Source organism: Cygnus atratus, chromosome Z (genome assembly GCF_013377495.2).
Source record: "Cygnus atratus isolate AKBS03 ecotype Queensland, Australia chromosome Z, CAtr_DNAZoo_HiC_assembly, whole genome shotgun sequence".
Lineage (NCBI taxonomy): Eukaryota > Metazoa > Chordata > Aves > Anseriformes > Anatidae > Cygnus > Cygnus atratus.
Genome location: NC_066396.1, coordinates 61752697 through 61773000, shown reverse-complemented (window position 1 = coordinate 61773000; position 20304 = coordinate 61752697). Strand labels below are relative to the sequence as shown.

The 20304-nt window shown below is 39.4% G+C and overlaps 1 protein-coding gene across 2 annotated transcripts in view; it reads left to right on the top strand.

The window, feature by feature from the left end:
- The window catches only part of EPB41L4A (erythrocyte membrane protein band 4.1 like 4A), a 137130-nt gene that overhangs the window by 44873 nt on the left and 71953 nt on the right, over positions 1–20304 (top strand). For both annotated transcript variants that reach the window (XM_035562626.2, XM_050716467.1), the window contains exons 2-4: positions 6613–6717; positions 18289–18340; positions 19254–19332. In XM_035562626.2, coding sequence (XP_035418519.1) covers positions 6613–6717; positions 18289–18340; positions 19254–19332 — 236 coding nt within the window. The remainder of the gene's footprint in view (positions 1–6612; positions 6718–18288; positions 18341–19253; positions 19333–20304) is intronic.

Sequence of the window (20304 nt, the reverse complement as noted above, 5' to 3'; positions counted from 1 at the left end):
ATTCATGACTGATGAGAGATCAATTTAAAGCATTATTAAGTATTAATTATATTTCCAGAACTTAGTTGTCTTTCCATTATTACTCTTGCTTGCTCTATCTTTCCTTTGTTGTCTTCACTGGACTCTGATTTCTGCCTGGAGCACTTCTTATTATAGTGAATGTGCGTGTACAAATTACACAGTTACACAAAGTAAATACAGTTGCTTATGTTTATATGGTGATGTGGCTTAGTGTTTTGTCTGCATATTTGGTAGCTGACTACACTAAATTGCAAATGCTACTGTGCTATAGACTAAGATGGGATTACACTACACAATTTTGGATAATTTTGGTGGTATTTAGTAATACTGTTGCTGTCTGGGGCAGCTCCGAGCTTTATTTGAAGAGCTACCCAAATTTCAGTTTTCCATCCACTTTGTATAGCAAGAGATTTGCTTTCAGACATATAACAGTAATCAAAAGAAACAAACTTGCAGGGCCTGTGGATGCTTCGCTGAGAACAATTTCTTAATGTTTATGATAAAAATAGTAAGAAGCATATGCTTACTTTTAACTACTCAGTGAAATCCTTATCTACCCTCAGAAAAGAAGCCTACTGATCTGAAGTTATTTTGGTAAATATTTGTTTAAACTTTTTTTCTTGTATGTTCTCTTTTTTGTTTTCTTTTTTCTTTTTTTTTTTTTAGTCTGAATCAAGTAGATCAGTTTACATTTATCTGTGACTAATCATGCAAGTGCACTTGAGCAGTATTTAAAAAGGGAAAGATTTAATCAGCTTGAGATCCTACTCCTTGAAATCTTCCCCTGAAAAAGGAATTGCCAAAAAAGTGCATTTTGAAAGGTATTTGTAATTTTGAGACAGGTAAACCAGTTGCTGAAACAGTTAAACATCCAAAGTTACATCTTATTTTTCTAGAATAGCGCATCCTAACCGGAATTAATTTGATGACCATAAGTAAAACCAACAAATCTACAGGCATCTTAACATGCAGCATGTTAAAAATCAGTGCCATAGATAGCATTCCAGCAGACTGAGCAGGCGCTGTGTCGAGTTCCTAGGAACACAGATGGAGAGGTCTGTCCGTGTATCTGTGAACTTGTGAGATGTTCTTGGGGGAAAAAAAAAAAAAGCTGAAAAAAAGTTGGCATGTCTGCTGTCAGTGAAAGACGAGGAGAGAGAGAAATGGATTTGTACAATTCAGATGGCACGTTTGTATGCTGTGTCCTTAGGGCAGACGGTGGTATTACATTTGTATGTGTTAAATCCTCAGTTTCTGAAAGTGTTTACTTATATTACATGATTTTGTTGAGGAATGATTGCACATATACAATAACGCTAATTTAAATTCTTCTCTGTTTGGACATGCATTCCACAAATTAAGGTCAAGCTGTTTCATCTAGGTGAATATTTGTAAATATTAAAGCTTGCTAATTTACAGATCTCTGCTTGAACTTGCATTGTGCAAATTGAGGCCCAGCTGGTTGACTGCCCTGGGCAGAACGGTTACTTGTTCTGTGCTGGTGAAGACCACCAAGAACTTGGATTTTAGAGCCCTGTGACTTGCTGCTTTTATCTTTGTGTATATGTGTGAAGGTGATGGTCTTTTCAGAACTTTAGGTAAGGGGGGAAAGTGTCTGGATGAAGAAGAACAGTGAGAAAATGCTGCTTGGAGACGCTTGTTCCTGTTATATGTCTACCAGGAATGGGATGGACTGCTGGCTCTACTCACCCTAAGTTGCGTGACTATGTGTTGCTTTTATACAAAACTTTCATCTCCCCTTAGGAACCTTTACCTAGAGCAAAATGCTGCAATTTGGTTTCTGAAAATGGTGTGTAAACTTGGAGTGCGTCTTCCTGAGCATGTAGGTGCTGGCTGGTGCGCACGAGGTTCCTCTGACACATGCATCAGGGGCCGGGCTCGCTCCCTGCCTCTCCTTGCTCCGTCCGTGGGATCCGTCTCCAGCGTGTGTGAGCACACCATGTCCTGCATGGGCACTGCCTAGTGCCTAGCACGTGGCAGCAGATCACACGCACTTCTCACCCAAAGGGCCTGTCAGCACCGTGACCCATGCTGTCCCTGTGCTGGGAAGTCTGGGGATGGCTCACGAGTGTTCCTGAATCTTACAGCACAATTGGGTGTCATGCTCTGTAGCTGCCCCCATGGTTTTCTGTACTCTAATAAACTTCCCTCTTCCACATTAGAAACCTTCTGCTCTTCTGTATTCTTACCTCATGCCAGTATATAAGCAGAATAATTAATTCAGCATCAGCTGTGACTTTCCAACACACTTAATGGTTGCAAGGGGGAAGGATGGCATATCAAAAGACAGCAGCTGTGTAAAATGGAAATTTTAAGGCTTCTTGTAAGCAGGGGCTCAAGAACTCATCGGCATCTTCCTTAGCATTTATGCAGTAAGAATTAGAGTCCCTTGAATGAATTACTTTCAGGAGAAGGGTTTCATAATGGGTGCTTGAACCAATAGACACAATATTACAAGGCTTTTTTTTTGTTGTTTGTTTAAGTAAATAGTGGCTTTAGTGCCTATATTGCTTTCTTCCTGGGAGAGTGACTAGCATCCTACTGAGGCAGACGTTGCTGCACATCTTACTTTGTCTTTAAATTCAGTTAGCATTGATTGTTGATCAGATTTGGCTTGCACTGCTGTGAAGAATATAAAGGAGAGAATTACAAAAGATCAGACCAGGAAAACCTCACTGGAGTTTAAAAAAAATAAAAAAAGCAGTGTGGAAGAGAAGAATTCTGTGTGACCACATATACATAACGTGGATATGTTAAAGCATCATACTATATCATTTTTAAAAGAGATATTTCTTTTTGATTAAAATAATACAACCAAATCAGTTCTCTCCTGAATGTTCTGTCTGTCATTTTCCTTAGCCAGTAGAAACCTGCCTTTCTGGTTTATGAAGCCACGGTACTAGCATGTAGAGCAAGATGTTATGACTCATTTGAAAAATTCTTTGTTCTCTGAGAGATTGAGAGCATTGTCAATGATATTTTCAAATATACTTGGGTTTGCCTCCTACGAATGCAAGCCTCTAGCAAGTCTGAGCTTAATGCAAGGCAGATCATATAATTTCTGCGATGTCATATGTTGCGAATGTAATTCTATTGACATCTTCAGTAGTTGTACTCTGCAGTTTTGCTGATTGATGCTGTATTTTTGTCGGGGAAAATATGACAGCTTTTCTGAGTTTGCAAAACTTTTTTCAAATGCAGTAAAAATGTTTTTCAGGCCTGAGAAGAAGCCTGTTAGGGATTCATCAGCAAAATTCCTCTCCTGATTCCACTTGGAGAGCCAAATTACCTGCATGAAACCCTGAAATCAGTTGGCTTAAACTGGGAACTTTAAATGAAAATGAGGCTGGAGGGGTTTCAGCGAGGGTCAGTGTTGGACCTGAAAGGTGCTCCTCAGTGCTGGGAGGTTAAGCAAGTGGGTTTAGGGTGATAGGGGGCTACACGGTGCCATCCTCTTGGCACTTCTCTTGTGCAGCTCTGCCTTGTGTACATGAGGCAGGGTGTGAAGGGCATTGCTAAGGAGGGCTATGGAGGTAATGGCAGACAGCATGTTTTGTCTGAGGATAGCCAACAGTGTGAGCATCTTCCTGACGCAGGGGTGGGGAACTGCCAGCCATTGTAAGTTGGATGGTTTTGCTCAGCATTTCACCACAGCTGGATCGCGTTTCTGCAGGAGCTGCAGCAATGGAAACACTAACTGAGCTGTGTCAAGAGAATAAATTAACAGGCATTTATGTTCATTCTCAGCTTAGAAATTTAAGTAAAAAGCAGTTAAAAAGTGTTTTATGCATTTATCTCTGAAAAGAAAGAAGGAAGTCTTTAATTTCAGCCAAATCAGGTGTGGAACCTCAGTGTTTTTAAGGGATAACAAACTGGCTTTATCCTCCATGCAAGGAAAGCTGTCCCAAAGATTTGCAAAGAGCCCATTGCAAACTTATTCTGACTAAAAAAGAAAACTGTCAAGAAGGCTAGCTGAATCCTAAATTGGTGAAGAATTACCTAGGTTCAACTCTTTTAAGACTTAAGCTTTTATGTTATTTTCATATCTTTGATTGCTCCCAAAATTGTGCATCATTTTTGTAGGATGCCTGAATGGAAAACCAACTGCTTTGTCTTTGCCACCAGATTACTGTTGTTTAGTTCTGCTGATAAAACTAGTTGATGAAACAAATGATGTCACTGGTCAGATGAGAAGAGGGCGGCTCACTGGAAGAAAACAAATTAAAGCATCAAGATCACTGCGTCTCAGCATCCCATCAGTAGGCAGCTCCCAGTTTCCCCCTTTGGGTCACAGGGCAGACAGCTCTGTTTATGCCTTCTTCAGTGGTTTGCTAACCAAAATATGGTTAACTGTTTCAAAAACCTGTGCCTCTGAGTAGCTGATGGTGGAGATCTTTCTGTCTGTAATATCATTCCAATATTTAGTACCCATTTTGAGGTGTCACCATAATTTATCCCTTAATGCCTTAATGGAATAATTTACAATGAAGTGCAGGTTGTGTGGTGTCAGGGCTGCTTGGTGGTTTTGTGCTTTTACTGTGTCTGTTTCCTAGGACTTCTGTCCTGCACTGGGTTCCCAAGATGTTGTTGTAACTGTTTAATGGTAATTAAGCAGTTATTTCTAATGAAGTTAATTGTCTTTATATGAAATAGGAAAGATGAGATAAATATATGTGGTTTTTTTTCGGTTGGACGTCACTTTTGCTTCTTTGAGTAGCAGTTGATTTAAAGAGAAAACAAAGTAAAACAATTATGGCTTCAGTCTTGAAACACCACTGTCTAATAATTAAGCTTTTTTTTTTTTTGAGGTGTGTTTAATTTTGCTTTTTTTTGTTTTGTTTGTTTCTGTGTTGGCTATAGTGCTCCTGATAGTCACAAGATAACAAGACTGACTCATGCCTTACACTGCTCTTACAGCCCAAGTTCAGGTTGTTGTTGAGGAATCTTATGATAAAACCACCGTATTGCTGTGCTTTATCCAAAATGCTAAAATGAGATTTAGGGAATTTCTGATTACCTTTACAATACATTTCCCTAAATTGTTTTCTGTTTTGTGGCTGATAATTAAATCTTATGGTACATGCTGAGACAATATCTAATTCTAGTTGCTTAGTGTAAATAACCTGCACTATTGCTTAGACTGTTCCATGGCAAGAATCATTCAAGAATATATCCTAGGTTAAGCAAATATTTATTAAATTTGGTGAACAGTATGAATAAGCAACTCCTACCCTACCGCAGATGTTTACATTGCCATTGCTTTCTTAGACTGTGATTGTCCATCTGAAATTATACTGACCTTGTCTGTGTGACCAGGTTCAAATGGTGACCAAATGAACCAGCTGAAGAAGAATGGGTGCATCTTCCTTGCTATCATGTGATTGATATTTCAGTAGCAAGCCTAAATTAAATGTTTTTTTTTTTTTTTATTAGCACTATTTGTCATTTTGATTTTAAAATTATTTTTCTTAGGCTAAAAAGCGAAACAATACAAACACTATCACAGCCTCCACTTTCTGCTTCATCTCTCTCATGCATGTTTAGCACAATCTAGAGGATTGAAGGCGATGTAAATGGGTTTATGAAATCCACTTTAAACTGGTCATTGGTATCGCACCATTGAAGTGTGTATGTGCTATTCACTGTTACGTGACTATGCATGCCAAGTGTAGGACAGCTGGTATGCATTGGTATTTCAGGGCCTGTGAGTGTATGTACGAATGTATATATGAAGTCTTTAGTCAAAACCTAATTGTGAACTATTTCCATATTTTCATGTTGAATTTAGGCTTTAATTGATTCTGAGGAGGGATCATTCTGCGTAATTATTCTCTATCTTCCTAGCCTATTTGTTGTTGACTGCAAGGCAAAACAAAAAATAAGAGGCCTTCAGGTGGAAGTGAGCTGGTTATAATATAAACACTAAAATGTTGTCTGTAATATTGTCCCTGTCATTGTTCACTAATACTGGAACAGACACACAGTGAAGTAATAATCAAGAAAACAATGGGGTTATTTCAATTCAGTGTGTAGGATTTTCCTGCTTCTACTATCAAAAATAATTTAAATGAAAACACTGAAATGCAACCTGCCTTACAAATAGTAGTAACAGAGCAGCTAATGGTGCATAGCTCAGGTTTTAAGGACAATTTTGCCTCCTGATCTTCACTGTCAGAGTTTGAGTGACAGGCCAATAGTTGAAGCAATAGTATGATTTAAGAATAAAATATGTCACAGGAATCAGAGTTTTGATCAGATAAAAGAAATTTGCAAGAAAAAATGCTTGGTTCATGAGTATCATGTTTATGCAAGTACAAATGAATTTTTATTTTTGTTTATATTGTATTTTGTATCTATTGACTTGCCAGCTACCTAATAGTATTAACAGAATGTTTGATTAAACATGTATCAGGAAAAAATATTTTCTCCTGTATAGCTGAAATTTTGGTAAAAGGCACAGGGAACTGCCTCCTCTTTTTAGACAAAGCTAACAATGCATGAATGTGACTACCCATAGCTGATAAAGGCAGAACATCTTTGTGAAAAGGGTCTGTAAATTCTTTCCCACAGAAGTCAACGAAAGGGTCCGTTGTCCTGGGCTACGTATTTCGTCACTTAAACCTACTGGAGATAGATTACTTTGGACTCCGCTACTGTGACCGAAGTCATCAAACGGTGAGTAAAAGACAAAGCAGATAGGATTTTCTGTCTGTAAACTTTATCCTGTTTGTGATGTTTGCCAATAGAGCATTGATTGTCATGTTTTCACTTTCACTATTTCCTGACTCAGGTTTTTGGTAATAATTTCTTTTTATGTGTTTGCACTGAAGTCTTGAAATAGCCATTGGTAGGAACAGAATCGAATACTAAATTCTGCATGAGGTGTTGAAAACAAAATGAAGAAAGTATAAATAGTACAAAATTATGATGTAAAAGTAGGATTAATATTTTTTGTTTTGTTTTAATGCTTTGCCCTGAAGCCAGTGCTCGGCCACGATGCTTCCCTGGTTGGCAGTTCTCTGTGAGATGGACCAGCAGCAACTTGCTCCTGCTTTGCTTGTGGTTACTGTGCCAGGGAGGCAGCATCCCTGTGTCGTGGACTGATATGCTTGGGCTGCTTGCTGAGCTACTGTTTTGGAGTGTATTCCTTTGCTGTGAAGGACGTGTTTGGCAGGAGGTATTGTATGGCGTGTTGGCTGCCTGTTCGTTTGCTGGTGGAACCCTAGAAGTCAGGAAATTGATCGTGGACTTTGAAGTCTGCTTGGATCAGCTGTGTCCTCAAGCCCCTACTCTGAGGAGGGAGTTCCTCTTGTGAGGGACCCACCAAGCATGGAGAGTGTTTTCCTCCAAGAGATTATGGTCCTCGGTAGGCAAGAAAATTGAAAACAGGGTGGGACATTTTGGCCGGAGCAGGCAGTGGCTTGGGGCAGTGCTATCTTGGGTGACCTCCCAAAATGGCCTGTGGAAAGCTATGGCAGACAGAGGGAAGGAACAGGGAGTGTTCAGTAGCTGGGACCAGAACCATATTCACAGGGTGGCCTTCATATTACCTTCATTTTACAAAGAGCATAATGCCTACCCTGTGGTTAAATTAGGTGAAGCACTTACGCTTTTAGAGTCAGAGTTCTGTGCTGGGAGTATGGCACAACTACCTGACATTAAAAGATGTCATGCTTTCTGTAAAAATAGCAAGTCATTGAATTGACTAAATATTTGCTAATTTCTTCTATTTAGTTGAAGTATAGTATGTAGAGACTGAAGTCAAGACAGTATTAGGAAGAGAGTATTGAATGCTGTTGAGGAATATATGCAGCCCTACCTGATACTTCTTTATTTCTGTGCCATAGCCTAGATCTTTGTGAATTCAGTTCCTTGACAAGCTTCAAGCTAAATTTCATTCCATGGGGTGAAAGTCAGATTCAGCTGTGAATTAAAAGGTATTTTTGATTTCCTGCAGAAATCAAGGTGTGGTTGAAGAGCAGATAGTTATTATTTGTTCTCAGAAGAGTTTTCTTTTTTTTTTTTTTTCCCCTGTACAGACAAATAAAATAGAAATGGCTATTACTGGGATCATTTCCAGAGGCATACATACTGTGTATTTAATGGTGTACATGGTATTATGAAAATAAGACAAGATTACATCTCTTCTGTGAAAGGCTTAATGCATAAAGGCACATTTTAGGATGCATCCTGCTAACAGAATAGCTGATTTGATTGTGTGGTACCAGTGTGTTTTTTATTACGGTAGTGTGCATGAGCTGTAGGCCATTACTCCATTAACTCAGCCTCTTCAAATAGGTATATGACCTTTTTGCCTTTTTCTCCCACATCATGCTCTAGTGGTGTAGTTTTAACATTAGCCTTACCCTAATTTTCTGTGCAGCCCATGATCAGGAAGACACAGTGATTCTTGATTTCTGCATGAATTATAGAATCATCTAGGTCGGAAAAGACCTTCAAGAACATCAAGTCCAACCATTAATCTCGTTTATCAAATGCCATTACTAAACGATGTCCCTAAGCACCACATGCAGACGTCTCTTGAATACCTCCAGGGTTGGGGACTTCACCACTTCCTTAGGCAGCCCTGCCAATGCTTGACCACCCTTTCTGTGAAGAAATTCTTTCCAATATCCAATCTAAGCCCCCCCTTAGTGCAATTTGAGACTGTTTCTTCATGTCCTGTCACTTGTAACTTAAAAAAAGAGGCTGGCATCCTACTCATTGCAACCTCCTTTCAGGTGGTTGTAGGGAGCAATAAGGTCTCTCCTCGGCCTTCTCTTCTCCAGACTAAACAACCCCAGCTCCCTCAGTTGCTCTTCATAAGCCTTGTTCTCTAGCCCTTCACCAGCTTCCATGCTGTTCTTTGGACATGCTCCAGCACCTTGATGTCCTTCTTGTAGTGAGGGGCCCAAAACACAGTATTTGTTTGATGTGTGGTCTCACCAGTGTCACCTACAAGGGGATGATTGCTTCCCTAGTACTGCTGGCCACACTGTTTCTGATGCAGCCCAGGATTTTCTTGGCCTTCTTGGCCAGCTGTGCTCAAAGCTAGCACATGTCCAGCTGGCTTTTGGCCAGCACCCCCTGGTCCTTTTCTGCTGGGCAACTTTCCAGCCTCTCTTCCCAGCCCTGTACATGGGTTGTTACGACCCAGGTACAGCACTGGGCGCTTACCCTTGTTAGATGTCGTGCAATGGGATGCAGCCCATCGATCCAGACTATCCAGATCTCTCTGCAAACCCTTTCTACCCTCAGGCAGATTATGAAAATGTTCATCCCACCTCCCTTGTTCACCTGCTCTTGTCCTGCCATTGCCATGTCACGGGGATGTCATTTGTACTAGCACAGACGAGGAGCTGTGCTCTTTCTGTGTCAAGGCCTGTGTCTTGCCTGGCTCCTGCACCGGTGGGTCGGTGTCTCCAGCGTGGTCGTACTGCTGGTCCCCTGATGGAGCGCTGTATGCTCCCCCCACTCACAGGTTTTCTTTGTGAGGGAGTCCCAGGTGCATGGGAGAGCGGTGCACACATCAGCTTTGTCCTGACATGCAGCTGGGAAGCCGCCAGGACGCACAACCAGAGACCACAACTGTGGGCCACGTCAGGGAGTGCACCTGCCCTACCACGTCGGGGCTGCCACAGTGACCGCCGAGGTTGTGCTGCAGGCTTTGCACCTGGGCTGTGTTATGGCAAATGCTATAAAAATGCCTGCTGCTGTTGCTTGTCTGTATATGGGTAATTAAAACCTGATGCTGTTTCATCTGGAGAGCTCATACAAGAGTAAACCTGTGCTAATGTGTCAAGTTTTACGTGCCTCATGATGGTTGTTGCTAGCCTGTTATTTTTAGTGAAATCTTGTAACATCTTAAGAATAAAAGGGAAAGCTTCCATGAAACAAACACCATCTTGCACTTCATCTGTAAACATGCGTTCAGTTGTACCCTGAATATTGCTAAAACACTCTGGGTTGTTGTGGGAATTAGCCCTGCAGTGGCTGTCAAGAAACACAGGTTTGAATTTTGGACTGGGAATGTTTTGGTTTGGCCAGAGTAGGTTTCCTGAGGGAAGGAGAAGAAGATTACCTTTTTAATTAGTTTTAAAACTGTGCTCCTGAGTTATTCTCAGACTGAAAAATGTGTTTGGAGTTTTGGCCACTTATTAATACGTTGCTCATGGTGGGGAATATTTCATTATTAACCCTGTCATTTTTCTTTTTGGTAATACTATATATTTAATTGAATGGCAAATAAAATAGGGTGGGTAAAAATATATATTTTAAAGAACATAAACCAGTCACAAAATATTTCTTTTTAATTTTTATTAAGGGCTTAAAATAATGTTTTTAGTTATTTTCAGCATTAATTTTGCATGCCTCAGCGCTTCCAGGTGGTCTTTTAAGTGCTGTATTGGTGAACTACCTCTTATGTGGGTGGTATCATCATTATTTTAGTGGAACCTGGGGCTCTAATCAGGGAACAGGGTTTCACTGTGCTATGTAGGGTACAAACGCATAACATTAAAACTGTCTGTTTCTGAACAGTTAACAAACTAATTAACTTGTGAGAGAATGCTGGATGCAAAAAACAGATTGACAGAACTGGGTATCACTGGGAGGATCATGAGCAGTGGATAAAGCATAAGTTGGATGACACTGTCTCTAAGGTAGTGTTACACAAATTTATCTTTATTTACATTCCAGGTTCCCTCAAACTCTCCATGTTAAAAGACCAGTATTAAATTTGCAAAATAAGTGAATGAATGTTAGGAATTGCCAGAATACTTTCTCCATGAAATACTTAAGCTATATCTATCTTGCGCTCTGAATAAGGCTGAAGTCCTAAGGAAAAACAACAAAAAAGTACCTTGTAATAATTAACATATAATATTTAATAATTTATTTAAAATTTTATAATATGAAACTGACTGAGCGGATGTGTTGAACTAATGCTATATGTTGTCTGTAGTGTTTCCTAACCTCTGTGAAGTTTGTCAAACAAATCACTCAGTGCTTTTTAATGTGGCATATTAGTATGTTTTTTGCTTAAAATACTTTAAAGAAAAAACAGTTTTATTTGTGTATCACTGGATTTCTCAGTTTGTCTCATCATCAGCCTTTCACCTGAACCTTTTGCATTGATGTATAGACTGCAGACGCTCAAGTTGTGCTGAAACCAGATGCAGCCTTGATGTAGATGGGCAGCTGGGAGCTGATGGATTGGGCATTTCTGTCTTCTGTCTCATCTGTCAGAAATAGAGGGTATTGTTCCCTGTCTGGTATTTTCAGTCAAGACAGAGTCTGTGTTGCAAAAGCTGATGGTGGTTTAGGAAACTCTGTCCTGCCTTTTACTCTTGCATTGCTTTAGTGCTTGGGAGTACCAGGGCCTTGTGATTTACCTCTTCTTTAGTGGAGGGGCAGCTGAATGCTGGGTGAGTCAGTGCTGGGAGGCCTGTGCAGGTCCCCTGCCCCTCTCATGTCCAGCTCCTCCCTTGTTGCAGCTCCCAGGTGTTCCCCATGTAGTCTCTGCTGCTGCTGCTTTTGTGGCATCCCCAGTGTGCCTTAGGATAGTCCTGCTAATTACTGCTTTGGCAGGAGGCCAATATTTTCTTGAGGCACCTAAAAGAGAATGGAAATGTCAATTTTAACACACAATGTCTCAGGAAAAGCTGAGCTGTATTTGATGAGGTAAAGGGTACTTTTGAAGGCCGAAGTCATTCCCTTGTCAAATCACAAAAGCATGCTGAAAAGTAATGCTACTAGAGCTTCTTTTGCAAAGAAAGATTTTGGAGCTCACCTTATTGCAGAAAACTAGACAGTCACAAACACTTTAAATGTCCCTTGATATGTATTTTTTTTTCCCCAGAAGCCTGTCTGCAGTCTCATAGTGGCCAGATTGCCACCATACGTTCTTAGCTGAACTCTCACGCTAAATCTGCTTAACCTAAAGCTGCTGGAAACATGTCTGCATTGTACCACAGGCTGTCATGCAAATATCATTCTTTTCTTCTCCAATGTAATGCTAATCTGAGCTGTTATATTCACAGTGTACAGGATACTGATGTTGTCTTGGAGCCCCAAGGGGAGAAATACAAATACAGAAAGCATTATCACCGTCTTAATTCAGCATCACATCCAAGCTAATTTCCCTGGCCCCATTTAGAGTGTGGTGCTGTGCTAACCCATGTATATTGCTCCAAGATCCGGACTGAACAAGAGATGTGCAGTGCTGTGTCTCTGCACCATGCACCCACTGTGTATTGTAGATGTATTGTATCTGTAGCTCTGAAACTGAGCTTTCTACTGAAAATTGGTGTGCTGCAGTCAGACCAGCTGTGGTGAAGCTGGGCACAACAGCCAGTGCTATGAACTCCTCAACCTTGCCGTGCCACACCCCAAGTGTGTTTCCAGATCCATCCTGAATGATTAATAAAGTAATCACAGTGTCCTCAGACTGACAGGTTATTACACCAAATTGGGCAGGGTAACAGATTGAACAGACTGCATGTAACATAACTATAGAAAAAAGGGCACAATTTTAAAACATTTGTTTGCCACTGAAAACGTCTGTTCTATAGGGCATTATTGTCGCATCATGTATTGTACGTTTTGATCTCAAGAGCTTAGAAAAACAGGCGAATTGTAATTAACCTGTATTTTGTTTTTGTGTGGATTTGACATTAGTCCATAGGGATGATAAACTGAATTATCCAAAAAGAAAAAGACTAGTTCTTGTTAAAATAGACTGTGGAGTCAATAAAAAGAAAATGGAAGCTGATAATATTGATTAGAAGCTAGAAATTGTAGCAGACATTTAATAGATGGAAACAACCTGGACAAAGCTGGTGGTCAGCTGAGTTAAAGGCAGTTGAGCTTAAAGAGTAAGCTTTTAAAATGTAGAAAGATCAACATGAAACTCATACTGGTATAGATTTAATTCTAGGTATAATTTATTTAATTTCATATTCTAATAAAAAAGACACGTGTTCCATACGTTTTTGTATGCAGGAAATACCTGATAAGTTACACATTTATTATATATCAGCAAATAATTTTTTTGTTTTCAGACTTATTAATGAGGTTACCCAGATGTCTTCAGTTTAGCAGATCTAGATTGTTTGCTCAGAACATTTGCAGAAAAATTGACAAAATAATTTTGATCGTTAATGTCTTAAATTATGGAAGAATCGTGACAATAGCAGATCATAATCAAAAAATACCAGATTATCTCTTAAAAGATGTATTTTTTCTGTTTTAAATGTGAACAAAAACTGGTACATGTGACATGATTGGTACAGCTTTGTAAGAATCTGATTGAGACAGCTCGTGATTTAGTCTGAAGTTGATAGATTTCTCTCCGCAAGACACTTCATTGATTGATACCACGGCAAACATTTCAAGCTAGTTAATATTTTATTTCAAGCATGTTCATGGAATTTGACCCAAGTTTAACCCTATGCAGATTCAAGAAGTGACGATTCCAGATTCATGGAAAGATGTTTGCACCCATTTAAAAATTATGAAAGACTTCATGATGCATGGATGCATACTGCTTACACAGTTTTGTCTCGGTTTAAAATCTTCATATGGGAGCCAGATCTGTAAAAGTACAAATGACAATATAGACCATCTATTCTTATATATGCTGTACTTTTTTCAATATATTGTTTTTTCATAATTCCTACCTATAAATTAAATATGAATCTTTTCATTTCATTGTGCATTTATATTCAGTCTTAGTAAATAGTAATTTCTTATATTGTTCTAATATTAAGTGGTCTTTGTAAGTAACAGTAAATTAATAGCCATCAATTTAGTAAATTAATAGTTCCGTTGGTTAGCACTACTTAGAAATACTGTCAGCTTTTTTTTTTCCATTTCTTCTGTGAACGTCAAATTCCCCTTTCAGATGCACAGAATTTATTACCTGCAGCTGGATGGGTAAATGGGTAAATGCTGGGATCTCCCCCTGTTTGCAGTAGTGGGGAGCTGCTTATAAGTCAGATAACCCTTGCTGTGCATGCAGGAGAGACACAGCTGGTGAATCACTGGGAATTGGAAAGCTGACTGCCAAACACAGAAAAAGAATGAGGCTGCAGGTTTGAGCTACTTTGGCATTCAGGAATACAAAGTTTATTGTCAGCACCTGCTGTGTAAGTGTATTGGATTAGCGAGACTCTGCTTTTTTTTTCATTTCTCTTGAATCTTTAAGAATATGCTCAAAACTATACCCAACAGTATTCATGTGTGTATATAAACCTTTAACGTGTTTCTAATACACATTATTATGTATGCATGCCTATGTATGCTTAGAGGGTTCTATTGTGGCATTTCTGTTTTTATGAATGTTCCCATCTTTATTGTCTAATGTAGCCTTGAAAATGCCTTTTCATTAACCATGAAATTCCATTCATCTTTGGCTTGTAAATAAAAAGTTAGAAATCTCCTTGTGCTCCTCCCACCCCTTGCATTCTTCAGGAAAATGCTGGCAGCCTTTAAAATAATAAATAGCTACAAACTGATTTTAAGCGTCGTTTGTGGCATCACCACAATGCTAGATACTTACAGGCAACACAAAACAGGCTAGGGTCTTGTCTCATCTCCACCACTTTCTGTCCAGTCTGAGCTGAACTGTTTCACCTCACCTACACAGCACATGGTTCTAGAGGCCAACAGTACCCTCACAACAGCATTTTAACTTGTGGCAGCTGATGCTGTGTTTCCCTAGCATGAGTAGCAGCAAGCTGTCTCACTGTGATGAGGGCTCAGGATGCAGTTCCTCCTCCTGACTCAGCTTGGGGGGAAAGAAAGGAAGTTTTTGTCAATATGAATAACAAGATTTGTTCCCTCTCCTCTCTTCAGATTCTCTCTGAATCTGAATTTTGATATTTCCTGCTGAATTCCATACGAGGAATATAATTGGTGTTACAAGTCAAGAACAGCATAGTGAGAATTAAGATTTATAATGCAATCAACCCCTCTTCTATATTATCTGTTCATGTCCATATAGTCTACACAGTCTTCAGTTAAGTGGCTGAATTCTGTTTTATCTCAGCTAGTGAATGATACGGGTACAAGAGAAGGTGAAGTTCAGATTATTGAGACAACCAGAAATCTGTAACTGTTCAGTGCTTCACTTGGAAACTTGAGTGATGATCCACAAATATAAATTTTTCACAAATAACGTATATGTGCAAGTAAAGTTAAATTGCAAAGAAGCACTTAATACAACACATCTTGAACTGAAGCTGATTTCAGTTTACTTAAGGAAAACTTAACAAAGGAGTTACTCTGTCACAGATTTTGATCTGATTTTGAAACAGCATAATTTTGGTCTCTTGTGATGTAATGTAAAACTGTCAATGATAAGCTAGTTTGACAGTGTTTTTTTTTTTTTTTTCTATTGTGATGCCAGTTTTGGGAAGAGGTGTGTTCTGTGGCCAGAATGTGCACTGCAGAGTTATTTTGCCTTTTTTCTGTCTGTTTACTTTGAAATCTCTTTATCATCCTATTGTGCTAGCCCAGATTATTTCTGACAAGGAGTTCCAATAGGATGTTTGAACAAGTGTAACAAGTTTTTCTTTCCTTCCCACCTTCTGTTGGGGTTAAGAGGGTTTCTATTAGCATAGTTGGTGGATGTAGTCAATACAAGTATTGAACATTTTTTTCCTTCAAAATTTAGGAAATCTGAAGTGTTTGCTCCTAAGTGTATATCCTTGTGAAGCTGTCAGTCTTGACTGCTGAGAGATTGTATAGGGGTGAGGGTCAAACATAAGATATCCCTCATTTGCAAAGTACTATCCTAATTATTTTGTTTCAAAATGTGGCTTGCTGAATTAATGGATGGTGGCTCTTACAATCTCAGTTTATGGCACTTCTTAAAAAACATTCCTGGATTGAAATGGCAATGTATTTCCACTAGAACAAGAACAAGGCACATAGCTGCTTTTATTACAGATGGATCAGCAGCTAATGGAAGTATTTTGTTTTCATGTTTTTTTTTCTCTTTTTTTTTTCTCAAAATAAAGGTAGTTGTTTAAAACCACTTACTCAGTTCCTTGAAATGTTCTGCTCAAGTCCTCTGTAGTGTTTTTCCCTGTCTTCTTTGTTATTCTTTCAGATAGTGAAATTGTTTAGTCCAGAGAAGTTCAAAAAATATTTTTTTGATGGACCTTTTCATTTTTATTCTCAACAGTTATTTTGGGGGGAGGGGGGAAGGGAGGGACGAGTAAGGGGTTGCTTTATTCATTGATATATATAGTTCCGTAGTTAAAAAAAAACACAAGGTGTAGGTATGAAGGGAGTAAATTCAATCTGCTGCAATTTTCTAACAGCTTTATTCTGTAGCATTTGTTTCCAGTGTTTTTAAGAACAAGGCATGGGGATCCTTTGCAGTTCTTCACCAGTCCTTTGATCTTTCCAGGCCTCCCTCCCGGTGTGTAGGGGTTTTCCCTGCAAATCATTTCTCCTACCACTTCGAAGCACGCTCTGGAAATGGCTGCCCACTGTGTTGTTTCATCGTGCTATGGCGTGCTATAAAGATTCCTGGTGGCAGAGAAGGACCTGGGAGTATTGATTGACAGTCAGCTGAATATGAGCCAGCAGTGTGCTCAGGTGGCCAAGAAGGCCAACAGCATCCTGGCTTGCATAAGAAACAGTGTGGCCAGCAGGGCTAGGGAAGTGATTGTTCCCCTGTACTCGGCTCTGGTGAGGCCGCACCTCGAGTACTGTGTTCAGTTTTGGGCCCCTTGCTACAAGAAGGACATGGAGGTGTTCGAGCGAGTCCAGAGAAGGGCAGTGAAGCTGGTGAGGGGTCTGGAGAACAAGTCTTACGAGGAGTGGCTGAGGGAGCTGGGGTTGTTCAGCCTGGAGAAGAGGAGGCTCAGGGGCGACCTTATCGCACTGTACAGGTACCTTAAAGGAGCTGTAGCAAGGTGGGGGTTGGTCTATTCTCCCACATGCCTGGTGACAGGACGAGGGGGAATGGGCTAAAGTTGTGCCAGGGGAGGTTTAGGTTGGATATTAGGAAGAACTTCTTTACTGAAAGGGTTGTTAGGCATTGGAATGGGCTGCCCAGGGAAGTGGTTGAGTCACCATCCCTGGAGGTCTTTAAAAGACTTTTAGATGTAGAGCTTAGTGATATGGTTTAGTGGAAGACTTGTTAGTATTAGGTCAGAGGTTGGACTAGGTGATCTTGGAGGTCTCTTCCAACCTAGATGATTCTGTGATTCTGTGAAGAAGGTATGCCCATCTTAGCTGGTCCAAAAAGTTTCTGTATGAGGGAACAGGACTGAAAAACGTGAAGACACGGATGGTCTTGGCTGCTGCCTCTGGACTTTCGATCAATAACTGAATCACCAACTGAAATGCCAAGAAAAGGAAGAAATAAGTAACTGGAGTGATTACAGGAGCAGGGTGTTCATCATGCCCGTGACCTGTGTAGCCATAATGGGCAGTATGCAACTGGTCTGCAGAACTGTAACAGTAAAACTTTTGTTAGAAGTTTGATTAAGTCAGGGCAGAGTAATCAGTGAGTAATTACAGTGTTTGCTGATCAAGTGATAGGGGAACCCTTGTAACAGTTCACCCCTCTGTGGCATATTTAGCATGCCTTGATCATCTCTGATGCAACCAAGTGCTTCGAAGAGGCTCTGTGCCCTCCCTCCCAGGGTGACGATTTCCAGTCATCTCCTTCCCCTGCTATTGGAAGCACTTTCCTAAAAATCAAAACTTATTTTGCATTGCTTCCAGTTGAAGCAATTTCTTCATGTCCTATACGTAGTGGACACAAAGAAAAATTGATTACTATGTTCTTACAATAATTTCTTAGTTGTAGTAGGAGTGTTGTTATGCCTGTTCTTCCCTACAATCTTTTTTCTTTTTTTTTCTTTTTTTGGAAAAGAAATGTAGTGCCTTCATTCTTTCCTTGTAGGCCCTGTCTTACTTGCTTTGCTGTTGCTGTTATTTCAGAGTCATCCTGCTTATGTTAATCTCAGAGGAAGTAAATACAAAGGTTATGCGCAGCAGTGTGCTAGCTGTATTGGATAACATAGACACCAAAATGTACCCACTATGATACTTCCATAGAGCCAGCTTGGTCAGGAGCCTGAGATGGGGGCCTCTTAGCAAAACATTTCTTTTCAGGAAGACCACTACTCCTAGAGAAGATATGTAAGATTGGACTTGCATAATTGCAATTACTCTTTCTTAATTTTCCATGTAAGTGACTAATTTCCATCATCTGTCTCACAGTACTGGCTGGACCCTGCAAAGACCCTTGCTGAACATAAGGAGCTGATAAACAGTAAGTATTTAATTCAAACTTAAAGAAGTTATCTGAAAGTGAAGTAACAGAGGCAATATTCCACAGATACACCCTGTCCAACATCTGTGTTCTAGTCACAACAGTTTGATAGTCCATGAACTAGTTTATTGCTACGGTTCATAGCTGTATCAAAATTTCACACAGATTGAACATGCCGTCATTTTACAATAACTCGTGTAATTAGTGTCCAAAGATTTCTGTGTAATTAAATTTTACTTTAGAATAATAAATGGTGCTATCCTTAACTTGTACAGTTAGTTTCACAGTAGCTGTGAGACCTCTCCCATCCTGTACCTTACCATAACCGAGTTAGATTCCATTTTTCTTGTGAAAGTAAAAGTAGTGTCTCACACTGATAGTAGGGCATCTGCTCATGCTGCCACTCTACAGGTAACACAGATGTAACATCTGTTACTTGTATTATAAGTAAATAATATAAAAAGATTATTTTAACAAAAGTTTGGAGACCTTCTATAAAAAATAAAAAATACGTGAAAAGTGGAACATACGTGGAATAAGTGTGGCTGTAAGAATCATGGTCCTGAGTTAACTGAATCTTTCTGGAGAATAGTATTTTTAAAAGGTGAAATAGGAAAGATTTTCCAAGTATTTGTTAATTAAAGTGGCACATAATTAAAGCTGCTCCATAAGACGATCCAAAATGCTCAAGTGATTAGTATTTGTTAATAAAAATACTTTTCTTAGCTTTTTTCTTTCCTTCTGTAGTGAGTGCAGCTTTGCTGTGTGGAAGTGGTAGGTTTTTTTGCTGATTTCAAGTTTCATGAAATATTTAGATAGGCTTCTTTGTAGCTGCTTTGTTGCAGCCGGTAACAATTTGTAACAACTTCCAGTTCATAACAATTCACTTTCGCACTTTTTTATTTCTCTGCAGCTGGACCCCCATATACTTTGTATTTTGGCATTAAATTCTATGCAGAGGATCCATGTAAACTTAAAGAAGAAATAACAAGGTACAGTATTTGGTTGAGAATGTGGTTTTGTTTTCAGGGTAGCAGTCTCTTCAGGTGAATATTGTTATAGTGTGACAGGGTTGGTTTTTGCTGGGTATCTTTGCTTCAACATGTATGAGAAGAGAATTATGACTAACCTCACAACTATTTTGGAAGACCAGGATGAAAAGGTACTCCTTGCTGCATCAGAAAACATGGGCACTTGGTGTGCTTTTTTTTTTCTTTTTCTTTTTTTTAAAGGACTAAAATGCCCTATCTGTACATGTATTGTGCTATTTGTATGTATATGTAAAAGTTTAGAGTTTACTTGGATTTCTAAATACAAATACAGGTAATTCTTTATTGGTCATAGCTTAAATTCCAACTGTTTTTCAAGAGGATTTGTCTTGGTCTTTCTAAAAATATGTGAAGGAAATTGAAGAGCTGAATGCTTTTGAGTCTTTTAACCAAGCTTGGCCTCTACAAAAATGAGGATGCACACAATATGTATTCAGACGTGTTCACATGCCTGTGTGCACACACACACGCACACTTGCTTGAACTCTCACAGACAGGGTTTTCTGTTTGCTTTGTTTATGAAAGATCTTAGACAATTAGCTCATGTTCAAAAAGAATTTTGATAGCTAGGTGGTCAAAATTAGTGTGCTGACTTGCATTAATAAATGCCAAAACATTTCTTTTGATGCCCTAGGAATATGACACATGAGAATTCATTAGAATAAACACAGGCTTTTCAATTTATACTAGTCAGAGGTGGCAGTTTTTGCAGCATAGGCAGAATATTTGTCTTGTATCAGGATGAGATTTTTTTCCATGCTGCCACTGTAGGAACAGAATTCTTCAACATAACAGGACTGATACTAGCCTGGTAAAAACAATAAATACTGTGACTTTGCAGCTGAAAGTGTGTAAGCTGGCCACAGTATTAATGCCTCTCTGCTGTGAAAGTTTGTTGTAGTTCTCCTGTACTTT